Consider the following 27157-nt stretch of genomic DNA (forward strand, 5'->3'; position numbering starts at 1 on the left):
GACACGTGCACGTGGACACACAAACACTCACACACACACACACACTGTACTTCTTCTGCCCAGGCACACCGAGTAGATCAGGATCAAAGAGGTGTGAGAAACTATTGTTTTCTCTGCCCTTTCAACTATTTGACTGAAGTTCAGAGATGTACTGCAGTAAGATTTTTTAAAGGCGGATTCTTTTTGAGTGAGGCTACTTAATAGGATATGAGAAATACCTACAATATCAGTATTTATTTGACAAGAATCTTTTTCATGCATCTTCTTACTGTAAAATAACCCAAACATATATATATATATTTTTTAGGCCAAGATGCAGAGAGAGATCCAGTCTCTTCTCGCCTATGAGGCCAGTGGAGTGGGTGCTGTGGCAGCCCCATCAGAAGATGACCAGCTTGTTGGCTTTGGGACCCGGGCTAAGAGCACCTGGAAGGAGACATGGGACAGCAGATCTGATGGCTACGCAGCTTCCATCATGGGGAAGAGCTGCGTCCCAGGGACACGTATGTACAAGCTGCAGCAGTACCTATGGAAGAGGCAGCAATCCGCCTCTGCTTCCACACCCGCTGAGCCTGCCTCAAGAGCCCAAACTGAACCCCTGAGTAAGTTACTTTAGTCATATTTTTGTTCATATTTCTTGATGACAAATGTTTTTAATTCTAGATCATTTTAGTCCTAAATCAGGAAAACTAATTGATGTTTTCATTCACTCTATTCCTTGTCTGTGCCACAGTGATGGATGAGGATGAAGAACTGGAGAGGGCGACGTTGAGCATCTCACCCTCTAAGCTCCAACTGCAGAGCTGTAAGTATGCTGTTATTACACTGGTCGAATGCCAGAAGTAATGATGGCTATGTCCATTTTGTATCTGATGTCTTTCCAATTGATTTCTCTATGTCTTTGTGTAACCAGTTGCTGTACCAGTAGCAGCAGCAGCAGCTGCCATACCAGGAGTGTCCCCAGGATCAAAGACAGGTTTTTAAATAAAATATTTCAGGACTGGAGTACGATTCTTTTACATGATGAAATGCCCTCCAAGACTGAACCTTAACATAAACTGTTATCTTGTTTGTGTTCTGGCCATGTTCCTCTAACAATATGGTTGTATGCTGGCGTTATACTAACTGTCCAAAGGACTGAATTGATCGGTGCTATGATGAACTGGTGCTATGATGAACTGGTGCTATGATGAACTGATTCCAGCTACAATGAGGGTAAGTATTCATTTTTGTTCTCCATACAAAAAAAAACATTATCAGCATTGGATACTACTAACACTTGAGTGCATGCTTGTTCATTGACCCATATTACTCCTCCTGCTTAGACTAGTGATTAGCAATTAGGATAATTTGGTGTGTGTGTGGCAATTAGACATTTTAAAATTGTGAAGCATGAGGAGCAGGAGAAGTAAAAGTATGGCTGTTTGAGTTCCTACTTATACTGAAACTTGCGTACATTGTGAATTCTGAAATGACTGATGATTTTCTCTGTTGTAGTTCCATCTGCGTCGCTGTCCAAACCCCCCCCTGACACAACTGTTCAACTGCAGTCATCACAAGTTGATGGTAACAACACTCTTATCCTGTTTATGTAATCAAATGCTGTGTTCATTTCAAAAATAATAATTGTTTTGATTACTTTTCCATAGCTCCAGCCTCACCAGGAGTGAAGAGGAGGACACCTGTTGCCCTTCCACCAGAGCTGGCATTCCTTGTGAAGGAGACAGCTAATCTGGTAGAAGCAGAGAGGCCTGAGTCAACTCAAGGTATGTTTCCATTTTAGTGTTTAATTACACATCTGCTTAATACATGGCTGATTTAATTCAGTGTCATTTTCACAACCAAGTCCCATTTTGCTACCATGCTTATAGCCTGTACAAATGCAGGTCCCAGCACAAGTGCTGCTTACACCACTGCACGCAAAGTGCTTACTTTAGAGGACAGTGGTGAAGATGGTAAGAATGTACAGCATGAAGACAACCCCTGCATTTTCTTAACTCCTGACACTTATATGTTGTGTTAACGCTCCTTTAATATCTTTATACTACTAACTATTTTACTTACTTTTTTATCTGTTCCTTTTCAAATCCTAGTTCCCTTAGCTCAGGCACCGGTTCCTGTCCCTCTGCCTAGGCATGACCAAGACACAATCAACTGGAGCTGTTCTCAACACCAGAAGACGTGGATGGAGACAGAGCTTAAAGATCTCGGGCTGTGGCCTGGGTCTTGCGCAGTGCATAACCCAGAGAACCCAATTTCACTGTGGCGTCTTCCTCCACAGCCTGAACTCATCAATACGGTGGCTGAGCTCCCATCCCCCAATTTCTTCCAGCTCCATCCATTTTTTATCTGGAAGCCTGAGAGTGACATCATGGCCTGGTTTAGAAACAATTACATCCTGCCATGTCTTCATAGCTGTCCTCATCCGCAGGTGGTCTCAGCTGGTGTGGGCAGGCCTCAGGTGATTGTTGGTACCAGGGATCAATATTACATCTTGTCCTCGCAACTCCTCTGCAAGGCTTGTCGCAGGAACTGGTTTGCTGACAGTCCGCAATGGCTGGAGAAGCTGCCCAAGCGCTTTTCCAACCTTCTGCCCGCATTTCTCACTTCCAAAAAGGCCATCTGCAAGTCTGTGATGGATGAGCTGAGGCGCACTGGCAAGTCACCAAATAATATGGCAAACCAGGTGAATGAGCTCATGCATCTCAAGTATGAGCGAGCTCACCTGGCCTACCTACAAGCCATAGAAAGTGTAAGGGATGCTGAGGCTGGCGTGTATGGACAGGGGACCATTGGGCAGTTCCTGAGGAAGGAAAACCAGCCTCGTGCTTTTGGGCCATATGAAGATCCCGATGGCTGGTGTGGGGCCTCCGTGTCAAGTTACTACCTGACTGACTGCCTTCTCAAGGAGGACGGATGTCAAGAGCCAGCCATGTCCCAGCTCCTCCAGGAAACCGTTGGGCCGTCCTCGCCTAGGAGTGCCCACACTGTACCCATGGTTAGTGTTCCTGTGATCACTATGGGGCCGGCTATTAACAATTCACCTCCACCTGCACCTGCACCTGCCCTGTCCACACCTCTGTCAAAAGAAGTGATAGAGAAAATTGTGAAGGACATCATGCAGCAGCAGCAACAACAGCCACAGCAACAGCAGAAGAGAAGGCAGACAAAGACCTGTCGTGCCTGTGGACAGCCCAAGTCTCAATATGAGACTGATGGATCCTCCATCCACTTCTTCTATCAGCAAGGGCCTGTGCGCTATTTTTATTGTTCTAGAAGGGTGCATCAGATTTATGCTGCCGAGGGACTCTCAGACCCCACAATGCCCTTTGAAGAGTTTACACAGACAGAGTTCTTCCAGAGGGAGCTGGAGGCGACCAAGAAACGGGTGGAGGATATGAAAGATAAAAAGGAGGAAAGAAAGAGGAAAAAACCTGTCTCACAACATACAGGTCGCCTCTGCAGATTCTGCCACAGGGAACTGAAACAGGGACCAAACAGCCCACACATCCATACAGGCTTCCCTGGAGTGGCAGGGAAGTATATTTACTGCCCAGCTAAAGTGTACTCTCTTTACAGACATAAGGGCATGTCAAAGGAGATGAACTGGAAGGAGTTTCAGAAGTCTCCTTTCTATGAGGCTGAGAGACAAAGATGGGTCGGAGAAAGGAAAAAATGATTTCCATGTATATGTTTTTTTATTGAATTATTGTTCTGGTTGTTTAAATAATATTTTACTAAATAAGAACATTGTATATGTGGTCTGTAGGCCTCTGTATAGATGTGATTAGATTCTAAATAGATGTCCATTTTCAAATATGAAAATAGACAGTTAATGTGAAAATGTTAAATGTGAAAATGTTTTGTTCATTTTGATGTTTATCTGTCTGTAGCTGTAAAGGTTCTCTAGACTTTCTATATAGATGTAAATAGATTCTGAATAGTTGTAAAACAAAAACATGTACACTACATATTCAATTTTGTATTTATTTTACATGTGTATAAATATATAAAATTGTACATAATGTCAGTTTGTACAAAACTATATATTTTGTGCATAGTTTGGATTGTTTTGTTGTAGACATGTACTAAGTACTTGTTTACAATTATTTGGATGTAAATATGTCTATGCTTCTGTCATGGCTTCCGTATCAATGAAAATAGATGGTTAATATGAAAATGTTCATGTTATTATGGTAATTGTCCTGGATGTTTATTTTTAGATGTTAAGGTTCTCTAGACTTTCTGTATGGATGTAAATAGATTCTGAAGAGTTGTAAAACAAATAAAAACATGTATATATTTCATTTTCTTTTATCATTTCATTTATTTTACATGTGTATGAATCAATAAAAATTGTACATGTCAGTACATGTACAAACTACAACCCGAATAAAATGAAAACTAAGTGACTTCCTAATCACATGAGCCAATACTTTGTTCACAATATAACATAGATACCATAACACATGTTTAAACAGAGACATTTTAAAATTGTATGCACAAAATGAGCTAATTTCAAATTTGATTCCTGCTGCAGTGTAGCTCACTTTGACACCAATATCGTAAATACAAATTGCACTTTGCGACGACTGGCTGCTGTCAGAAATTTGTGACGATCGGACATGCGTATGCTTTGGTTCTACCTTCTTAAAATTCAGCCTATAACGCTCTCTCTCATTAGGCTACTCTTAAACAAAGCGAGGACGTATACTGTATAGACACAGTTTCGAATACATCACTAATATAATTCGTGATGTCCACCATCATAACACACCAATGTATCACTCTCATCGTACAAATTATTTTTCCTCAGCCATATTCTTCCCGGGTGGGAAGTGCACCGTTCCTGGAGGTACTGCAATACCAGGTCGATGCGTGGAGTGGACGGAGCAAGCCCCTATTCCATCTCCCAGTTCCAAAAATCAATTTAATATATGGTCCCCGGGTAGGGGACGTATCAGATATTAAACTGATAAGAACAGATTGTTTTTCTTTTCGGAAAATATTTTATTTAGTTTTTTTGAAAAAAACTTAACTCCTTCCAAACACCTTATTACAACAGCCAACTAGCCAACCCCATTACCAAACACACTTCCATCAAAAAGAACAAAGAAACACCCATTTTTACATTCTATAGTACATTTTATCCCCCACCCCACACATCCACAGAAACTCCCAACCCCAGACCCAGAAACCAAAACGAACTCACACACAACCAAAAAAACACATTTCCAAATCCCCACATGTGCTCGCACTAACTGGCCAAGTAGCCAATTAGCAACCCCCATTCCCCAACACACTTCAAACAAAAGAACAAAGGAAACCCAACATGTGCTCGTAAGGCTAACTAGCCTACGTGCTAGTCAGCCTCACCCTCCCTTCACCCAAAACCACACAACATTACAAACATTTTCCAACAAAACCGGCGACAAACCCTTCCCACCACCCCCAATAGTCTCTCAGGGGTCCTACCAGATCCTGAGGTCCTCTCTAATACACACCCCAATTTCCCCCAGCGGGTCGTTGGGGTCATAAGTGGGGTCCATCTCATCCACTGGCTCTGGGGCCTTCAGCTCTGCTCCTGCCGTCCCCGGTTCAGGCAGCACGCTCTCCTCCGGCCTCCCCTCCTCCTTACTGGGGCCGGCCACGCTCACCTCTGGGGGCCTCTTTTCCTTATTTTTCCTGCCGTTCGCCTGCCTCTCCATCTCCTCCTCTCCGTTTGAGGCAGCGCGCTTGTTGGTTGCCTTTGAGGGCTCCTCTGTCAGCGCAGGCGTCGCCCCTGGCAGCACGTCGCCCCTGGCAGCACGTCGACCTCCACCCCCTCGCTCACCAGCCGCTCCAGGCCCACTGCTGCCTCCAGGAGCTCCTGGGTCGCCCGTCCTCCGTCCACCTCCGCCTCCATCTCCTGGACCACCCTCTCCAGCTCGGCTGCGACCTCCACAACCTCCTGGGTCCTCAGACCGACGTCCACCTCGGCCTCCACAGTCGCCGCCTTCGGGGCCGTCGGCCTCCTCCTCTCCCTGGTAGCTGGCCTCGCCACCACGTTGGCGTAAGACGTCGTCCTTTCTCTCTTCGGGCAGCTCCGAAAGAGGTGGTCGGCCGACCCACAGATGTCGCAGGTCTTAGCCGCCCGGCAATCCTCCACCTTGTGTGCCCCTCCACACCTCCTGCAGCGGATGCTGGTGCACCCTGTCTTGTCATGATCCAGGCCCCCGCATCTCCTGCAATACACCTGCTGGCCCGGATATGACAAGAACCCCTGGTTGGAGCCGATGGAAAAGGCCCCGGGGGGTGCACCGATTCACCTGGGGCTCCCGGCTTCTCCCTCAGCTTAGCGACATAACGCCGCTTGCCGTTCCAGATGTCCCACTCATCGGTGAGCCTGGTGCCGCCCTTCGACTCCTCGCAATAGCGGGCCAGGAACGTTTCCACGTCCCGGTCCGCAACGTACATGTGTACAACAAGGGAGATGAAATCCCGCCCGAAGAGCGGCACCAGCCGCAGCCCCTCCACTCACTATGAAGTCCTCCTTCGCCTTCCACTCTGTCACCAGGTCCAGGGCGGTCTTCAGCCCGGTCAAGGTGACGTCTACGATTCCTGCTCCCGGGAAGTCCTGGCAGCAGAATATTGCATGTGGCTGGATCCCAAAGACCTCCCGGAGCACCTCGACCACGACGTACCTCATGCTGAACCGTTTCCTGACAACCTCCGCCACGTCCTCCTTAAGCGCAAAGCGCACCGTATTCCTCAGCCGCGCCATGCTGGCCGACCTGTATGCGCCTTCTCTGGTCATTGTAGAACTGATAAGAACAGAAACTACACTTGATCTTAGCCAAAAGGCCGAGAAGCGATACCTGTCGACTTCTCAAGCGAAGGACTGCATTCTCAGTCGTAATCTTCACGATTAGAGTGTTAGCGAGCAAGTCTGACGAATTGTTGTCTCCTCATTGTATTACTTGAAAGTCCCTAGATCACTACGTTTAATCCTTTAAAAAAACATACTTTGGATGCAACGTTACACGAGGTGTCCCCTCAACCAATCAGGTACGAGTATATAAAGAAAAGTTTACAAGAGTCCGATCTCATGGAAGGTACTTAAAATGTCAATGAAATTAAGTGTATCGATCACAAACATTGCATCGTGTGCTCTGGTAAGGGATATGCTTTCAGATTTAATGTTTAATTTGAGTTATAATACGACTCCCCCACCCAGCGGAGAAAAGTGGTATTACAACACTACCGATATTTACTTGCAAGCCAATAACTACATGCATCTGATGGCGTGTAGAATCCATGATCTGTCGCCTAACTTCAATTTCTCACTTATATATATATATACTTATATATTAGGCCACTGTACAAAAACAATAATAGTTTAAAAAATGATTTTACTTGTAACTCAAAATGATGTCTGCTGCTTTATACCCAAAACTAAACATTAGACAGCAAATGTTTGTTTACATTACTAATTAAGCAGGAGATAGCATCACTGAAAACTAATTTGTGATAAGCCAGAGCACAGACCACCACTGCAATTACGGAACACCTTTGGAATATCAACTGCAACAGTAGGCACTGACAATCTTGCTATCAAATGAACGGCTGTCTGGCAACATATGGCACGTCTGCCTTCACATTTTCTATTCCCAGTGAAGACAATTTATCCCCTCCCTATAGATTAATTCTATTAAACATCTCAGCCACAAAACTGGGGAAAGTCCTGCAAGTGTGTATGAAATACTGCATCACTTCCAAATAGAGCACTTCTAGCCACAGTCAAGTGGTGTTTACTAGGGTGTTTTGATGTTACTTACTACCTCTACTGGTCGAGCATATTCTGCTATACTGCACAGATGGAGGGATGGATTTTCACCCAGACTGAAAGAATAAGGACATGGAAAGGGTATACCTTTAACAAAGCCTGAAGGATTTTGTGCTTTGAACTGTAAGGCCTAATAATATTCCCCTGAAGGTTTCTGTATGATCATTTACCAACAGTCTTTGGGAAGGTTTTTTGTCTCCTGTGTAATTTAGTGTTTATTAACTCTTTAAGCATTTAGGTAAAATGCCTTTCTTCCTTTTGTGACTTTCTCACCAAGTTATTTCAATTGCAGCCAAAAATTACATGTTACACAATTTGTTAATATGTCTTTCTTTCTTTTTGGTTCTTTCACACCAAGTAATCACAAGTGCAGGCAAATAATTACATGTAACACAATTTGGACACAACCCATTGTGTTTATGTCAAGCTATGTGTCATGACTTGGGACTTCGGTTGTCACCACTTGGGCAATTGGCGACCTCTGGTGGCCAAAACAATGTTTGCCTTTGTTTTCCTTCTGTGTCACACCTGTTTCTTATTTATAACTATCGCGCAATTAAATATACCTATTGACTTGTTAGACACGTCATCGCGAAGTTTGTTTAGACGTACGGGGTCGGAGACACCAGACACGTAACTCTGAAGTATCGGTAGTAGTATGGTTAACGCGGTTCTCTGCCGCCGTTCGCTGCTTCTAGGCGGTATTTGTTTTTGTTTCTTCTCTTTGGTGAGCAAGAGGTATACTTTTTGTAACTTCCTTATTGTGTTTTGATCACTTCTGTTTAAAGACATCGTTTTGCATTTTTGAATCACAGCTTGTCTTGACAGAAAGTTTTTGACTCTACTCCAGGGTCTTCAATAAGCGTTAACACGATTATCAGTCCAGCGACCTGGGTTCGCTTCCCGACTCCGGAGACCTGACAGAACATCGCGATCATTATGGATCCAGCAGAGCAAATGTGTCAACGATGGGAGATCAGGTGAAATTATGCAATCGCGCGACCTCTGGTAAAATGTAAAAAAACGCTAAATGTTACCTCCCCGTCGGGGAATTGAACCCCGGTCTCCCGCGTGACAGGCGGGGATACTATCCACTATACTAACGAGGATTGGCACAAACTCTGTAGGAAAACGTACCCATTTTTACGAATAGTTAAGCTAAACGGCCCTAAACCGTTTCCCATTTGTTCTCAATGGCAGTGCTAAACCACTACGGATGTGATATTTTTTTGTCCATTACTAACTTTTGGCGCAGTGGCGAGTTTTTATTTCAGGCTAACAACTTTGGAGATTGGACAAATCACCAGTGACTGCTAGACATAGCACAACAAGTAAGGACATTTGTGTTTGTTATTTCTTTGTTGTAACAATGCTTCTCTGCAATACATCTTATACCGTTGGATAGCCTGTTAGTTCCCTTTTAAATGGTGCCACATTTGTAAGGAACATGCATTTGTGGGATTAGCAACACAGCTGAGTATGTAGGTTGCGGCGCCCATGAAAATGTGCCAACATTCTCCTATTCTCCTGTTGGTATTCACTCTTGTTTTGAGTTGTTGGGATATATTGTTCTTTTGACTCCACTACATTTGTCTTCAGCTACTGGATAAAACTAAACAGGCAGGACAATGACTTCGTCCATAAAATGTAGCTTTCAAGTAGCTTATCAGAGCTATTTTCTCAAGTGAATGCATAAGCTTCACCATTAACCTGATACTGAGGCTATATGAGCATGATGCAGCGGTGAATTGAGCTGTGCCTTTGTGAAGTTTGGGAATGCAAGTCATGCTATACACTTTAAGGAATGCAATATCTTTTGCAATGTCTCCAATTACACAGCATTAACAGTTCGGTCCATCACGTAGGAGCAAGAGTTTAACGTTAAGAAATTATTGAGTTGCATGTTTTCCATGAAAGTAATAGGGCGATAACGCGCTTCTGTTTGAAAATCAGTTGGCTTGCGCTTTCAATACAGTGCGACACTTTCCATCTCGCAGCGCGTCCCCAAGCATCCTGCCGAATCTGTGCGTGACCTGTGGTCAACCATCACAAGGATTCCACTAAAGATATGTTTACTGGAGGCGGGCTAATTAATTTAAACCAATCACCGACCACTGCTGCCTGACAAGCGAGCGCTATAAAGTTGAGGTAAGTGACAATAAAGATGAACATTTTAGTAAACTTTGCTTTGGGAACAAACCAGCTGCAAGTCTCTTCGGCGTTTGTGTGGGGTAATATAGGCTACTGCAGTGTGCTATCTTGTAGGCCTATACAACGATAGTTGTTTTCGAGAGTCGAGCCTAAACAGAAATAAACCGAACTAGGCTATTCGAGAGGAATAAACGTCTATGTATTCACTCTGAAGGTCTAGGTAAAGTCACGCGAAGTTTGACAATGCATTTCATTTGTTATGTAGCCTTTTCATTTCGAATAATTTAAAAGTAATTTTGTTGTTGTGTTTTCATCTGATTAACTGCACGCCGCTTGCACTTAGGTACCGTAGTCTGTTACGCCATCGCCTTAGTGCTTGTTCTATGGGTCCTCTGGTTCTGGGCTCTGTAAAGCACAGTGAGACAATTTCAGTTGTTATTGGCGCTGTATAATTAAAAAAAAGAAAATATTATGTTCGAGGTCATGTTTGGTGGAAGAACGCCACACAGCGGTATATTTCACATTAGAATGAAGCAGCGCCTTGAGCGACAGGGTGGCACTTCGACCTGGGTATGGATTTACTAGTTTACCCCACTTTTTGTTTCGAGTTCCTGCGGGGTTCTTTATCTCCTTTGGACAAACTAATAGCTTTCCAGGGCAATCCGACAACTCGTGACAAGGCTGAGTACGGTTCATGTCCGATTAGTGAAGTCACATGGCAGTCTTTTCGTGAAGCCTACATACTTCTATAGTGGAGCCTTCGTCATCCATGTCTCCAAAGCATCTGCTTTGCGCTTGTTTGTTCGTGTCACCTGAGTGTGTCCTCCACTATTACTCGACTGATACGATATAGCTGATACAGCCCACTTATAATCTAAATGCCACTAATAGTGTGTTTTTCTGGCTTTTAGCTGTGCGGTCATTATGTTGTATCTCCTGCTCTTTACACTGAGCGCCAGTGTGTTGGCTGGTCCCAACACAGACACTCAACTAGACGATCAGTGGCACCTATGGAAGAGCTGGCACAGTAAAGATTACCATCCGGTGAGTAGCAACATCACAGTGTCTTAAAAGTGTCCTTAAAAGTGTCTCTCTTTTTTGTTTTTAGCTTGGCACAACAGTTAAGTCAATCAGTTTATTTTTCTCGCCATGAATCGTTGTAACATAATAGCAGAGGTTAATTTTAACATTTGTTAAAGGTCAGTTTGAAATGAAATGATTAGAATGTTTATGTTTGCTCGGTTATCTGCATTTCTGACACATTCATCATTGGATTTGAATGACAACAGACAATCAATGTTGTTATTGCTTCATCCAGTATGACACTGCTTTTGAGTCAAACACTGGCAATTATTTAATTGATAACTAGCCAAACTACATGAAGTAGGGGTATATAAGTGTTACTACATATTTTTGTAAGTATGTATGTATTCGTTTCTTACTACTTCTTGTAGTAAGTATGTATGTTTGCAAGTCTTAGTGTGGGGCCTGCATGGGCAGGTATGTGTTCAAACAAGGGTAACATGTTTTTAGTCCATGCTGTGGAGGTTTTCATGTCAAAGACTGGTGGAGTCGAGGTCACATCCTATCGCTCCCTTAGTGATTTAATGAGATAAGAATTAGAAGTTTGTCTCCTGCGTTAACAGTCTCTGTTGTGCTCTTGTTGCATATGGCAAGTTTGAGTACAGTGAATGAAGGATGGTCTCTTCAGGCAAGTTCTCAACTTAGTTTGAAACCTACTTGACCTGCTTGTCTTGGTAGTAAGATCTACTTCTGGACAAAAGTGTCTGCTTAATACCTTAACCATAACCATAACGTATGATTTCAGTATATTGAAATCTCAATATCTTATATAATTATATACAGTGTTGGGAAGGATACTTTCAAAACGTATTCCGTTACAGAATACAGAATACAGAATACATGCCCAAAAATGTAATCTGTAACGTATTCCGATACATTAACTAATCTGAGTATTGTATTCTGAATACTTGGAATACTTCCACATTGAATTGCATTTTATAAGTGTAGGAATGCGGCCATCAAATCCTGCTTACTAAACAGGCCTATTCTGGTGTGTTCTACTGTTCCAACTGGCTGAATGTGTTGGGCCCAAGTCTCCCTGAAAGTGCAATTTTATTGTACTATAATTTGCTGTAGAGGAACAAAGACTATAAGACCATGTTAACGCAAAAGAGGTTTTACTTGGTTAAAGTAGCCACTATTTTCCCTTTATAGTTTCTTTATTCTTTATTTTCTCAGCTGTGAAAAATGACACACTAAAAACTGTCCATCAAAACAAAACGTAAGCTCAAACTGAATGAGATGATGGCAAAGAATATCATTTTTTTAAACTATGCAATCAAATATCATTTTGCCCACATGAAACAATGTTAAACTCAAAAACCAATATTACTTCTTGGTAATATAACAACAAAGGCTAGCAGCAAAAACCTATTCAAAATGTCAAAGTTGTACAGAACATAGGTGACAAAAGGTGTTGCTTTTATACGAATGTCAAATGAAAAAAGATAACAATTGATTTAACACAGAAATGAGGCCGTCAATTTACATGCATTGCCTGTGAATGCCTGTGAACCTGAAGAGCAGTAGGGGAGGCTGGGGATGGTTGTAACACTTTTTGCTTCAGCACCTAAAACTACCTTTTATTTTAAAGATACACGTCTGAAAATTTTAGACAAAGTACTCACATATGTCTACTACAAATGGCAATAACTTAAATTTCTATAACTGTATCACGGACTTTGTGAGATGATGACAAATACAAGGTGGTCCTCTGTTACAACCTACCCCACTAGCGGGGTAGATTGTAACACATACTGGGGTAAGTTGTAACAGGTAGACAAAATGCAGAAAAACTAAGGGTACTTCCAAGTGATGTGCCAAAACAACAGTTTTATTTACAATATGTGGTGTCAACAATACAATATATGTAAATATTGGGAGTATATGTGCATAGACACCAAACAAATGAAATCCAATCTTGAGTCACAATGGTGACAAGAGCAACCAAATTAAATGCATTGTTAATCAGAGTCACAATGCTGGAAAATGAAATTGGTAAGGCCTGGAGTGCATGCCTGGTGGCACAAGCTACATAAAATACCAGGAATTGCCAAAATCACAAAAAATGTTCTTAGTTGTATGTAAGGGAATGCTTGTAAAAACACGTGTTACAACTTACCCCGCCCCTGTCGGCCATTGTTTAGCTAGCTGTATTAGGATGGTGCTTTGGAATTAGCAGGAAGTTGATACACCATTCTTTACATGAGAGTGCATAGTTTAACCTGATATAACTCATACAACATTACTTACAACGGTAGAAGTTCAAAACAAAATATTATGTCATTATTTTATTTTACTTTTTAACTCAGAATTCGATTTTCTGCTGTAACTTCTGAAGAGACAGCAGCACCTACAGGTAAATCTCCATGTGGGATCGAAAAGGAAGCCTGAGGAAACTGTGACGGTCAAATGACTCATATCTTATCCCTGATTCGTGGAATTGGTAGTGTTACAACTCTCCCCTGTTACAACCATCCCCAGTCTCCCCTATGTTTTGAGCCACCTACCTACATATATGACCCACCTAGCCTACTGTAGGCCTACATGTCCACACACCCCAGTAAAGTGCGGTTGTATCTCAGCAGGAGAGCCTGCTCAAAGTGCTTATCTGTCATTTTGTTGCGATGTGAAGTGAAAATAAGCCGTTGAAAGACTGTGATTAGCCCTGTTTGACATGCTAGCTAACGTTAGCTAAAATTTGCCTGTGTTCGCTTAAACTGAGGTTAGATTTTTGAAGAAGCATCTTAAAGTAAGTTTATTTTGAATTAGCCAAGGGAAGCTGTAGTTTTACTGGTCACTTACTTTTAGATGCTTTTTCAAGTTGGAGGTGGAGTCTTTCGAAGCCGAAAGGAGGTTGTTGCACAGTTATATCCCGTCCTCCCTTCTCTTGCTTTAACATGAAATGCTTATTAAATTTCCAGGATAGAAACGCATTCCTGACCTGGCTCTCTTGTGCCGGCTCTGGCACGGCACCTGCTCCTCTTCAGACTCCATTAGCAGACTGATCACGCAAATAACATTTTCATTCGTTTTCATGTTGGGGCTTCTGGGAAATGCATAAAGTTGCCTTATTTTATTTAGAGAGTGAATAAACTCGTGAAATAGAGAAGTACCGTCATGTATTCCATTGATTTCAACAATGTAACTGTATTCTGAATACCATCGATTTAAATTGTAACTGTAACGGAATACAGTTACTCGTAATTTGTATTCTAAATACGTAACGCCGGTACATGTATTCCGTTACTCCCCAACACTGATTATATATAGTTGCACACGCCTCTGAGTCAACAAGTTTGTAATTTGGACTAGGGTATTATGGAGTTCTGGCTCCGTCTGTGGTGTTGGAGTAACATATACATATGTATACATAACATATGTTGAAACTCATCAGAAAGAAGAAGGCTGGAGAAGGGTGGTGTGGGAGAAGAACTTGAAGAAGATTGAGCTGCACAACTTGGAGCAGACTCTGGGCAAGCACAGCTACCGCCTGGGCATGAACCATTTTGGTGACATGGTAAGTGTGCTTGATGGTAAGGCATGCAGAAGTGCAGTGAGCCTTAGACACAGCCAAAGAACATGTGAGAAGTTGTTTTTTATTTTTCTAAACTTGACCAGTATGTGAAAGTGACATTTTTATGCATTACTACGTCTAATGGTTTCCCAATCTTGTTCCACAGACAAATGAGGAATTCAGACAAGTGCTGAATGGCTTCAAGCGCGGGCCTGACCGAAGGGTCAGAGGCTCACTGTTCATTGAGCCCAATTTCCTTCTGGTGCCTAAACAGGTGGACTGGAGAGAGAAGGGCTATGTCACTCCAATCAAAGACCAGGTGAGCTTCAATGAGTGCAATGCCAGTCCAGTCACAGACCATCTAAGTGCTCTGTCGTTTTTAATTTTTTTCTGCTTGAAAAAATAAGCAGTATTTATTGTTACACCAGGTTTTTAATGCTCTTAGCTTGATTGTTCTCTCCCTTGTAGGTCGCTTTGGACAAAAGCGTCTGCTAAATGACTAAATGTAAATGTAAATGTCTATATCACTCCAGTCACAGACTAGCTAAAGGCTATATCAGTCCAGTCACGGACTAGCTAAGTTCTATATCACTCCAGTCACAGACTAGCTAAGTGCTATATCACTCCAGTCACAGACTAGCTAAGTGCTACTGTATATCACTCCAGTCACAGACCAGCTAAGTGCTTTATCACTAGAGGCACAGACTAGCTAAGTGCTTTATCACTAGAGGCACAGACTAGCTAAGTGCTATATCACTCCAGTCACAGACTAGCTAAGTGCTATATCACTCCAGTCACAGAACAGCTAAGTGCTATATCAACACAGGCACACACCAGTTAAAGGCTATAAAACTCCAGTCACAGACCAGCTGAGTTGAAGAGGATGATCCGTTCTCTGTGTTTTCCCTCTGTGGCGCACCACAGGGAGAGTGTGGGTCCTGCTGGGCGTTCAGCACCACAGGAGCCTTGGAAGGCCAGCACTTCAGGAAGACGGGGAGACTGGTGTCCCTCAGTGAGCAGCAGCTGGTGGACTGCTCCAGGGCCGAGGGGAACCAGGGCTGCAACGGGGGGCTGATGGACCAGGCCTTCCAGTACATCAAAGACAACACTGGACTGGACTCTGAGAATGCGTACCCCTACCTGGGCACAGTAAGGTCACAATGGGGGATGGGTGAAGGGTAAAGGGCAAAGGCCATACTCTGCAGCTACTTAATTAGTGACACATTAGGACCTGGTGGTAGGCTACTCTACAAGGATATCCCAACCCAAACTCCCTACCTGGACAGAATTAGTCCTCCTGGGGGAATTAGTGATACATCAGAGCCAGGTAGAAGGTTAAACCAGGAGGTTTGGAAGCTAATATTTTATATTGCTATAGAGAACTGAATTATTCAGTTCAATTCAATTTGATTTATATAGCGCCAAAACAATAATATATAGTCTCAAGGTGCTTTATAAACTTGGTTTATGCGTTGTGGCAACTCAGAGTCAGGTGGAAGGCTACTTCAGGCTGTGTGGAGTATCTGGAGCTGGTGGTAGGTCATCGATGGTGACCCCAGAGTTGCCAGTGCCTCAGAAACATCTTTCTGCTGCTTTAAGTTTATAAAGCAGTTATTTATATAGCTGTAAAATATTTGTCCTTAAAAATATCAATACTAACATCAATAATAATAATAATCATAATAGAGTATCTTAGACTGGTAGTTTGTGGGAGGCTGTTTTGCAGTTGTATGGCAGTACTGAAGACAGCCCTTTCGCCAGTAGTGCACAGCAGTAATGCAAGTTGCTGTCAAACATGTCCTTGGCAGGATGACCAACCTTGCCACTATGATCCAGACTACAACTCTGCCAATGACACAGGCTTCGTGGACATTCCGGGCGGTAAGGAGCATGCCCTAATGAAGGCGGTGTCCGCGGTGGGGCCTGTTTCTGTGGCCATTGATGCCAGCCATGAGTCCTTCCAGTTCTATCAGTCTGGTGAGTTCTGTAGGTCGGGGTTACTTGGCCAGTCTCTATCTCTACTGTCTGAACCGAAAGCGTCAGCGGTAACATTAACATATTATATGTGTTATTAAAATGTATTTTCTAAAACTGATTGTTCCAATCCTTGATTGTGATTGGCTAAAAGCCGTTGTAAAATCCAGCATTACCTTACAAGTTGTCCTCATAACATTCTATGATAACATTCCATATTACTGCGCAGCGAATGGCAAGGCAATTTTATTCATATAGTGCATTTCATACACATGTGGAGCAGCAACATCATCAGGGACACTGAAGTGTCAAAATCAGGATACCCCTGTGGCTGCACCCGCAAAGAGGATCCCGTTTGAAAACTATTTCAACAATTGCACTATTAATGGCGATAAACAAATTAATGTGAATATATAAGCACCCCTTTTTTTGTCGGTAGCGCAAGTGTTCCATCTGGCTGTTGCGTTGCTTCAAGGGTTGCGTGGCAACGAAACCATATCCAATATTTGTAGTAACAGTTTTAGAAAAGCAATAAGCCCCGCGAGTCCGTGCTTTGCGCTGATTTTAGAACAGGTAAGGGGGCTTCGCGTTGTGCCTAACAACTCCCCTTACCTGTTCTAAAATCAGCGCAAAGCACGGCCTCTTGGGGCTTTTTGCTTAATTATACCATGCATAAACTGTAACTCATTCAGTGTAATGGATATGGGTAAGTATGGATAAGTCACCTCCTTCACATTTTTGTCATGCACGTTTTTGTCATCATCACGGTATACCATCATAATGGTATACTGATGCACCCCGTAATGTAGATAGATGTGTTTATTATTGTGAGTTAATTATTATTATTATTATTATCATCATCATCATCACCGTCATCGACATCATCACAATCATCACAATCATCTCCATCATTATCATAATCACAATCCTCTCCATCATTATCATTATTATTGTGTTCTGTATGGTTCAGAGTGCCTTCTGCCTTGTCTTCAGGGATCTATTATGAGAAGGACTGCAGCAGTGAACAGCTGGATCATGGCATGCTGGTGGTGGGCTATGGCTTTGAGGAAGCAGAGGACGATGCCAAGAAGTACTGGATCGTGAAGAACAGGTGAATTTGGAGGCAAAATGCTAAGGGCAGATTTACTAAGAGTATCAGTAATTCAAGGCAAAATTGTGACAAGGTGCACTTTGTGGAGGTGGCTTATTTACCAACCTACCTTATTTACGTGCCTACATAGTTATAAACATGAATAAATAAAAATATCCTAAATCAATTAACCTTAATTACATACATATCATAGATGCAATTTAAAGTACTGTTTATGCCAAAGGTCTTCCTGTTTGGAAATGAAATGGCCCCAAAGTGAGGGTTGGTGCCTGTGATTGAAAAGATGTTTCGAGGCGAGGCGGCCATGTCATTTAGTGATAACACTAGGGGAGGTTCTGAGGTGTTGACACTAACTTCAGGGTGACGGCCATGTCACTTAGTGTTAACTTTAGGGGAGGTTCTGAGGTGGTGACACTAACTTTAGGGAGGCTCACTTGTGTGTTTCAGCTGGAGTCAGAAGTGGGGAATGAAAGGCTACATCTACATGGCCAAGGACCGAAAGAACCACTGCGGCATTGCCACGGCCGCCAGCTACCCATTGGTGTGACACATCTTTGCCAGCTTTGCCATTGTTGCTTTAGGTACATTTTATAGTATATAGAGACCATAGATGAGAAGAGAGCTGCCTTACAGTGTCGTGGCATTCAGAGGACTCCTGTGAATCAATTAGAACACTGTTACAAGGAATTAACCATTTCTGCATAAAACCTGTTTTTTTTGCGTATGGATTTGTATGCATACTTAAGGTTTTTTTAAAGTTAATCATACACGTTGACTTCATAAGTATGCTATCTTTTTAATTCTTGTTTGCTGTGTCTGTTGAGCAAAGTCTGTTTAGCTTTTTGTGTTTCTATACATTAAATGTTTTAAAAAGGAATTCATCGTCTGGTCATTAACATTCATCCTTCTTTCCAGCCCGGCAACTGTGTGTGTGTGTGTGTGTGTGTGTGTGTGTGTCTGTGTGTCTGTGTTTGTGTGTGTGTCTGTGTGTGTGTGTGTCTGTGTGTGTGTGTGTGTGTGTGTGTGTGTGTGTGTGTGTGTGTGTGTGTGTGTGTGTGTGTGTGTGTGTGTGTGTGTGTGTGTGTGTGTGTGTTTACATACTGTATAGAGTATATGGTTGTGCATCATTCTATTAATTCTGTTAGATCTTGGTGTGTTACTTGTTCCACCAGTTGATCCACAGGAACACAATTAGAGTACCAAAGGTCAGGGTAACTTTGATTTGCGGTTATTTTTTATCTATAGTTTTTTACATAATTGGCTTTATAATAGAATAATTGCAATAATGGTTGACTACTATAGTGCTAATTTATATGAAGACACTACACAGACTTTAACATTGAAAAACCATGTAGCTCATTGGCAATCATAATTGGACATTCTCCAGTTATGTGAGTTTGAACCTTTGTAATTCTGTGAGAGTTTGTAGGTACAGTCTATAGTTTGTGATTGACATACTGAGATTGCTGGGGGGTAGTGGTGGTAGACTGCTGTGTGGATGCTTAAATCAGACATTAACAGAGGATCTGACCTGCTAAGAGACAAGAAGAAAACCACGAAATGAAACTCTAGTTCACAGGTCAGATCTGAAGGTCACCTTGGCTGCTAAACCACCCGAGCAACAGCTTTATGGGGCAGGTGGGAAGCAGAACCTGAGTGTATTGGCATATGTATACACACATCTCGTATCCATGTGCTTTTGGCTTCTATTTTTTAGCTGTAGGCATTCATACAAGATCCCGGGTCCCCAACATGTCACCTGCACTCAGCCTTTATGGTCATATGAGAGACACGAAAGGTTGCTGCTGATATTTGAGTTCCACAGCCAATCAAATGCACCCCTCAATCCTGGGCTCCTGGAGCAATGTTGTTGATTGGCTGTAATAACGTGTTGCTCAGTCTGAGCCACTTTGTTTGTTTCCCATTTACAGAGCCAGGACTGTAGACAAACATCAGAGTTGATTTGAGCGCACACACGGCAACAGACAGCTAGAGGAATGTGAGAAGAATTTTGCAGAATTTGACAAAAAATTATGATGAAGAACTATACCCTTTAAGGCATAATACCTAACAAAACAAAAATGTTACCTGTTATGAAACCACTTCAATCTCATGGTTTCTTGATGAATGGCGGTCTGAGCTTTTCTGGTGAGCATGCAATGAGAACAGCACCATCTGGTGGACATTATGGATAACACCACTCTAATACAACAAACAGCACTAATCAGACCAGGTTACTTTTACGGGTTTTATTTGAAAAAATCTATCTTTCATTAAGAGAAGCACAGGAAGACAAAAGCTGTCTGGACACCAAGGCCAGCAAAGTGCTCATAACAGCCTTGTTGACAAGCCTGTTGAGATGTTGGCGTGAAACAACAGCCTCACACACACTCACTGTCAGAAGCCTCCACACTACAAAGCAGGTATCTGTATATTCTTATGTATTTTGTCTCTGCTTATGACTGTGTGTGTGTGTGTGTGTGTGTGTGTGTGTGTGTATGCCAGGGTGTGTTTAGACTGGAAAGAGGTTGTCTTCAGTCTCACTTGGTGTGGTGTTTCTTGAAGATGGAAATGTACTCCTGTACATCGTCAGCCGAGCCCATTACGACAGGGCAGCGCTCGTGGATTGTCTCTGGTTGGATGTCCAGAATGTTCATGCTACCCGTGGTTGCCATGCCACCCGCCTGCTCCATGATGAAGGCCATGGGGTTTCCCTCGTACAGCAGCCTCAGCTGCAGCCAATCAGAAACAACCATCCTTCTCATCAGTATTGCGCAACCAATTATATTATTATATATATTATTTTAATGGCATCAGGTGTATCATGAAGATCATATGCATCCAGAGTTTACTAGCATAACTACAAACGGACCATAATGACAACCACTAGGCTGTTGTCAAAAAAATGTAATCCACCCAACAATCACTGTCTGCTAGTGTTCTTGCTACAATGTTGTTATTCTTTTACCAGCACAAACTGAAGGGCCTATAATATACCTTTGGATATGCTCTTAATCGTATCCTATACTCTGCTTCAGCTCATCTGGTCTCTCACCTTGCCCTTGGGGCTCTTGACATTGGCAGGGTACAGGAAGATGCCTCCATACACGAGAGTCCTGTGTACATCTGCCACCATGGAGCCCACGTATCGTCCTCCATAGGGGGCGCTACCATCCTGCAAGCGAACACAGAGACAGCAGGTGACCCCAGGGGCCTGATACATAAGGGCTGTGCACCAGGGACGTGCACAGGAGTGGGCTAAGGAAATATATATATTTGAGATCAAGGCACAGGGGCGTGGCAGCAACGGTTAGTGAGAGTTTAAAATTATATTGGCAAAATTTGCGATCAGATGACGGGGGCGTGGCAGCGGCTGTGACAAAAAAAGTAATGTGTTGCCCCTTTTTTCCAGGGCAGAGCAACTGCCCTTCAAAATTCCTGTGCACGTCCCTGCTGTGCACACATATAAAACAGGTCATAATAAATGTGTTTATGAAATTACACAAAAATAAAAGTTCTGACCTGTTACACGTGACAACAAGAAAAACGTACTGTGCATGAATGATTTCATTGTAATATACTGACGACTAATATAATGTCATGTTATCAAAAATGCTCACTTCTGTTAGGTCACCTTATTAAGAAATCATCACCTTTAGAAAAAGCTATGGCCTGTAATTGATGAAAGAAACATGCATTTATTATGCATGCATTGCATGTATTAATTTAGAGTGTGTTAAATACAAGCTTAGATGAATGTGTCTTGTGGTGACAAGAGTTCTGGGGACTCCTGTCGAGACTACAGTCTGTGGATAAGCTGTATAAGTAGTCAGAAGTCTACACATGCGCATATACACACGCACACACACACACACACACACACACACACACACACACACACACACACACACACACACACACACTTTTTCTCTCTTTTACACACACATACAGCAGGGTTATTTGGACATTGCTGCAGCCCTACCTTTAAGTCTCACGAGACTGCAGTATCCCTGCATGGCCCTGCCATGTGGGCAAAAGGTTAAAGGTGAGGCTCACCTGAGGAAACTTCTTCTTTTGGAGGTACTCTGTGACGTCTGGGTAAAAGTACTGGGCGTAGCCCTCATTCAGACTGTAAATCTTCCCCTTCTTCTTCATCTTGACGTCACGGTCTACCAGGATGAATTCCCCAATGGCCTTCAGGGACACCAGGGGAGTTAACCGCAGAAACCTGAACATACTGCTAACACTTACCCTAACAACAGCACAATGCTTCTTATTGCAACTTGGGGATGTGATGCTGAAAATCTGAACCATATTGACCGGGTGCTTACCGGGTCAAGCATGAAGCAGTTGACCCCTTGACCTGTGGAGAGCACCAGTGCGGTGGCGCTTCCGTAGAGGGCATAGCCTGCAGCCACAAGGTGTCTTCCTGACTGCAGAGCATCCTTCTCATTGGGCTCATCATCTGTCATCTGCAACATACAAAACACCTTCTTCATCATCACTGTTACCTTCCTCGCCTCTCTGGAGTGCATTGGTCTGCACTTTCGGGAGAAAAATTATACCGTGTAGATCTAGAATTTACATTGACTGCCATTTAAAAACAGCCACTTTTTGTCATTACTACATTGTCAAATGGAACCTTCTGTAAGCAACATTCTAATCACAAATCTGTGACGGTGCTCCTCCAAGGGTCAGAGAAGTACCACTGGTGTTTGTGGTTTGTAAGTGTGCTTCTCCGTAACTTTGACTCCTACCTTTCTGTAGACGCCAAATATGGTTCCAATCGATGCAAGACAGTCAATATTTGAGGAGCCATCCAGAGGATCAAAGCAAACAATGTATTTCCCCTGGAAGAGACAGACACAAATATTTGGAATCTTCTTACCCCTTCACAGGAATTAATGAGATTGATTGTGAGTCACCCGTATGTTCATTTCATTTTTGGGAATATTTTCAAAATGATGACCAGCAGCAGGAAAAGATGTGTACAAATATTCAAAGACACTGTTATACACCCAAACATACTGAAAGCCAAACACACACTAACAACATAGGCTCAACTCAAACGCACAGTAAAATATCTACTCTAGGGCATGTGTCACTCAACTAACAACACCAACGGCCTGAGTTCGAGAAGTACCCACTCTGACGAAATGTATATCTCATTTGAAATATAATATGATTTATCCGAGTATGAACAGAAAAAGATATTTATTTAAACTTCAAGATATTGACCCTGCAATTGTATCTGAAGTCCTGCAGCACGAGGTTATGTTATGAATCTGCAATACAATATTCAGTTGAAATATACTGACTTATAACAGAAGCAACAGTTTCAGTTTGCCATTACTTGGCCACCATTTGGCCCTCCGCAATTCCCCCCTCCTGGATTAGGATTTAATCTGTCATTAGAGTTGAACAGTCATTTCGATCATTTAGGTTCTGATTGACTTGTCTGACCTCTACCAGAGAACCGGCCCAAGGGGTGTTATAGGCTGTACTGGTGGAAGCATGGATCAGAGGTTACACTCACCCTAGAATCTGGATCCACGATGAGGGCCCTGTCGTCCTCCTCAGACACGAGCACACAGGAAGTGAAGGAAGACTTGATCATGTTGATGACGAGGTCATTGGACAGAATGTCCAGCTTCTTCACCTGATCTCCTGTCACATTGGTGCTCCCCGCAATGCCGTAGCTGTGGGAGTTAGCTTAAGTTAAACTGGTGGTCTGAAACATGCATCTCCCTTATGTGGAACTGCTCAAATCATGACGGCATGCTAGGGACATTCAATTTCATTGTATTTCAGATTTCATGGTCATGATATGACAGACACAAAAGGTTGCTGCTGATATTTGAGCTCCACAGCAAACGTTTTTTTTTTTTAAGTGCACACACACACAGAAAAGACAGCTATAGTGAGAACAGTGAGGATAAAGTAGCTCAATCTGTCTTGGATTACAATCGTGGATTGCACATTTAACATTTCACAGTGTCTCATCACTTTGTGCACTCACTGGGGGCTGAACCCCCTAAGAGCAAACCCATAGCAGCAGTGACAAGGAGGAACCCCCTTTACCTGGAGTAAACCTTAATCAGAACCCAGCTCTAAAGGGAGTATCAGTCCCCAGCTGGCCTATGCAAGAGGTAGCATAATATATATGTGTGTGACTTTCTCAGGACAGGACACCGTGTCCCTGTAAGGCCAGGTGACATATAATGCAACACTGACAGAGGTGGAATTGTAATTGTGTGCTTGGTTCAACCTGACAATGAACCCCGGACTTTGTTGATGGTTTCTGCATGAGAAAGCATAGAGCCGATAATAAATGTCTATGTTGGAGAGCCCACCTGCAGTAATCAGTATGAACGATATCATACTCAGTCCAGGCATCCTATGCACATTACATACTACATACATTAAATCATATTTAAGGCAGCATTTCAAGCTCTAGAATGTCTCCATGCAGAGGTACCAACATGCCATTATCACTATGGAATCTATGGAAATCATATTTTTGTATTTTAAGTAATAAAGTTTATTTAACTTCAGTGTCTTTAAAAGTAAACTTCTTTAGGTCTAGGATTGAGGCAGGGGGGGTTACAAACTACAACCAACTTGATCTGATAATTAATAACTAATTAACTCTGTGACTACAAAGGGTCAAACGGCTCTGCTTTGCACTGGCAAACAGGACAATATGCACCTTGGTTTAATCTAAATGTGGCATTTGTACCAGAAGTGGCTCCATTTGTGTGATACTCCACCAGAAACCACATGAATCACTGATAGAGTTCATATTCCCTATGCCCCTTCTAGCCTTTGTTAGCTGCTGGTGTTGTATATGACAGAGAAATCAGCACTTACAGGTTAGCAATTCCTGCTTTCCGCACAGCAGTGGAGATGGCTTTGATGGCCGTGCACATGGAGTTGAGCAGGGTGGTGAGCTCTCCTGTCCCCTTGGCTCTGCGGCCCTCCTCCAGGACGAACCTGGTGAGAGTTATCACGTTGGTGTCAAACGCGCCCCGATCAGACATGATGCCGCTGCTGGTGTGGAGTCAGGTCCCAGAGACGAGAGGCCAGGCAGGTGTGTGACTTGTGTGTGTGTGTGTGTGTGCCTGGGTGTATGCACGCGTCACTCACACAGACAGGCAGGAGAGGAGGCTGCTGTGCAGCCCGGAGAGGAACTTAAACTCAGAGTTTGAGAGGAGCAAGGGGGTGTGATAAAAGGCCAGCCAATCAGAGTTAACCTTGTAAAACTGATGGGATTGCGTACATGTGCTTACACTTCAGTCGGTTTGGGGCGAAGTTCAGTGTGTGTTGATACACACACACACACACACACACACACACACACACACACACACACACACCACACACACACACACACACACACACACACACACACAGTGACACACTACAGACTGTTTTAAATGCCTCAGTTCCATTGTGTTGACAGACTACATGTGCATTTGGAGATACATAATCTAGTTGTTAGAAGATTTCACAAGGATGGCAAGAAAAGCAACTGATATAAATGAATAACTAGCATGTGTAGATTACTGAGGCTGCCCGGTGTGCTTCAGTGTCGTTAGAGGAGAATCTGGGCTCTGTGTACAGTCCACAAGAGTAGGATCTAATGATTTACATTCAATGACAATAAGTGCTGATGCCTGTTTTAATGGTTTTGGAAGCCGTCAATTTGTCTTCTTGTCATGACAACCAGTGTGAACCATCTGCAGACTGATTAAAACCTGTGAAACAAAGTTGAATATAGCAAATGATTCAGTTGATGAAGAGCAGGAATTAATGCCAACACCAACAGGCAATGGAACTGACCCTCAAGCTCTGGAAGCCTGTTCTAAATACGCAACTATCATGGGGTTGTGTGAGCCCATTAAAGCACATCTGGGACATCTCATGGGGTTGTGTGAGCCCATTAAAGCACATCTGGGACATCTTCTGTTAATCATTCGTTTACTGATTTATTACATGAAGCCTACTCCACATAACAGCCCTGCAGCACCTCTGTTTTCCTGCCGTCATTGCAGTCTGTCTCTCTCTCTGCATGCCCCCCTAGTGATGCCCACAGCTCAAAGTTCAGTTCAAAGGTCATGTGTTGACGAATATGATGACAGAAGGCACAGTCAAACAACAGGACCTGCGTTGTGTGTTGCGCAAGCCACAGGAGGTTGCTTTAGACAGCACATAGGGGTTTCACAACATCAGAGCTTAAATGTTCAACTTCGAACTCTTTAGGATAAGTACGAGATCACAATTTCAAACAGTCAACTCAACTCAACTCATTGTACAATAAACAGTCAAACTTATCAGAGCTGTGGGGCAATGTTCACAGATGAAAGATGTCGGAAATACTGGGGCAGATATCACCATCATCACATATTAACTGGCCAGGCCAATAAAAGTGCATTATAGTTAAAGGCACAGTCCTCAATTCTGGCAAAAGGTTGTTGATATTTAAGATTATCAGTCGATCAAATGATACCCATACCTTCTGTGCTCCTGAGCAGCATGTTGATTGGATGAAATAGATTATGACAAGAGAATTTAGCTGAATTAGACAAAAAGTGTAATGGATGATAATCAAGGACTGCACCTTCATGCTTAAAAAGTGATCTGTTTAGGAAAACCCATAAATAATTATTTCTTTCTGAAGTTGCCTGAAGTTGCTTGAGCAGAACCTAGCCGTGTATCCAGTGACCAGGGAGGGGACTGAATGACAAGGGACAAGAAGAGAGCCAGAGAAGAGAGAGGAGGAAAGCAGGAGAAAGCAGAAGAATAGAAAATATAACATTATACTATAGATAAAAGGGTCTGGAAATAATCATAACCATGTACAAACTGCAGGCAGAAAAACACCTTTTTATCACAGTACAAAGTCACAAGTGTCAAAATGGGTCTTCATTCATCCGATCTCCATGAGTACAATGCACACACGTTGAAATTGATACATCATTGCTATTTCAGCGTTTATAATGTTTCGAAGTTGTGATGTGACAGCCTGTCACGTGGAAGGGAAAACAATTCACATCTTTGCCACAAGGGGGCAGGAAAAGTAAAAGACAGCACTGGCACATACTGACATGTATATAAATCAGGATATTCATCCGCCATGTAATTCTCACTATAGCTTCTTTATTTATAAACTGGTCAAAATATGTGTAAGTGTGTGTGCCTTATGTTAGCAACATAGATACTGTAGGTAGGGCTCAACAATTTGTCAGTTCATATAAGAACAATAAATCTGAATCCAGTAAATCACTTATCAGCAACCACTAGGCCTATAGTCATTTCTATAGTCAACTCATGACATAACATGTTTGCGGTCTAAACAAATGACTCGCCAGAAATCATTATTGAGTTATATGAATGATGAAGGATTGAGCAGTTAATTGACATAATAAACGGCAAACCCCACATTAATAATAACTGTAAACAATGATAATTGCATTAAATAGATCACTGGAGTGAC

General features: G+C 42.8%; 2 protein-coding genes across 4 annotated transcripts; one reads left to right on the forward strand and one right to left on the reverse strand.

The window, feature by feature from the left end:
- Positions 1–9104: 9104 nt before the first annotated feature.
- On the forward strand, positions 9105–18444 carry LOC308372227 (procathepsin L-like). 3 transcript variants are annotated; one of them, XM_080847364.1, is made up of 8 exons: positions 9105–9156; positions 10888–11020; positions 14457–14579; positions 14743–14895; positions 15501–15725; positions 16385–16553; positions 17544–17661; positions 18109–18444. In XM_080847364.1, exons 2-8 carry the CDS (start codon positions 10901–10903, stop codon positions 18206–18208), a joined length of 1008 nt encoding a protein of 335 aa, XP_080703490.1. In that variant the 5' UTR covers positions 9105–9156; positions 10888–10900; the 3' UTR covers positions 18209–18444. The 3 variants fall into 3 exon arrangements, with proteins under 3 accessions (XP_080703490.1, XP_080703489.1, XP_080703491.1); XM_080847363.1 differs by lacking the exon at positions 9105–9156 and adding an exon at positions 9829–9973; XM_080847365.1 differs by lacking the exon at positions 9105–9156 and adding an exon at positions 10141–10196.
- Positions 18445–20201: 1757 nt separating this feature from the next.
- LOC308372228 (fructose-1,6-bisphosphatase 1-like) lies at positions 20202–24701 on the reverse strand (the record flags this gene model as incomplete). Its single annotated transcript, XM_080847366.1, has 7 exons — positions 20202–20393; positions 20717–20836; positions 21718–21855; positions 21993–22133; positions 22419–22511; positions 23198–23360; positions 24532–24701. 7 exons carry the CDS (start codon positions 24699–24701, stop codon positions 20202–20204), a joined length of 1017 nt encoding a protein of 338 aa, XP_080703492.1.
- Between the last annotated feature and the right edge of the window lie 2456 nt (positions 24702–27157).

The sequence above is a fragment of the Sprattus sprattus genome, assembly GCF_963457725.1.
Source record: "Sprattus sprattus genome assembly, chromosome: 11".
In the NCBI taxonomy this organism is placed as follows: domain Eukaryota; kingdom Metazoa; phylum Chordata; class Actinopteri; order Clupeiformes; family Clupeidae; genus Sprattus; species Sprattus sprattus.

What these genes read in the sequence shown, in the direction of transcription:
- LOC308372227 (XM_080847364.1), top strand. Translation starts at nt 10,901, where the DNA reads ATGTTGTATCTCCTGCTCTTTACACTGAGCGCCAGTGTGTTGGCTGGT. An exon ending in CGTACCCCTACCTGGGCACA is followed by an intron (nt 15,726 to 16,384) that starts GTAAGGTCACAA and finishes TGTCCTTGGCAG; the next exon opens with GATGACCAACCTTGCCACTA. An exon ending in TACTGGATCGTGAAGAACAG is followed by an intron (nt 17,662 to 18,108) that starts GTGAATTTGGAG and finishes TGTGTGTTTCAG; the next exon opens with CTGGAGTCAGAAGTGGGGAA.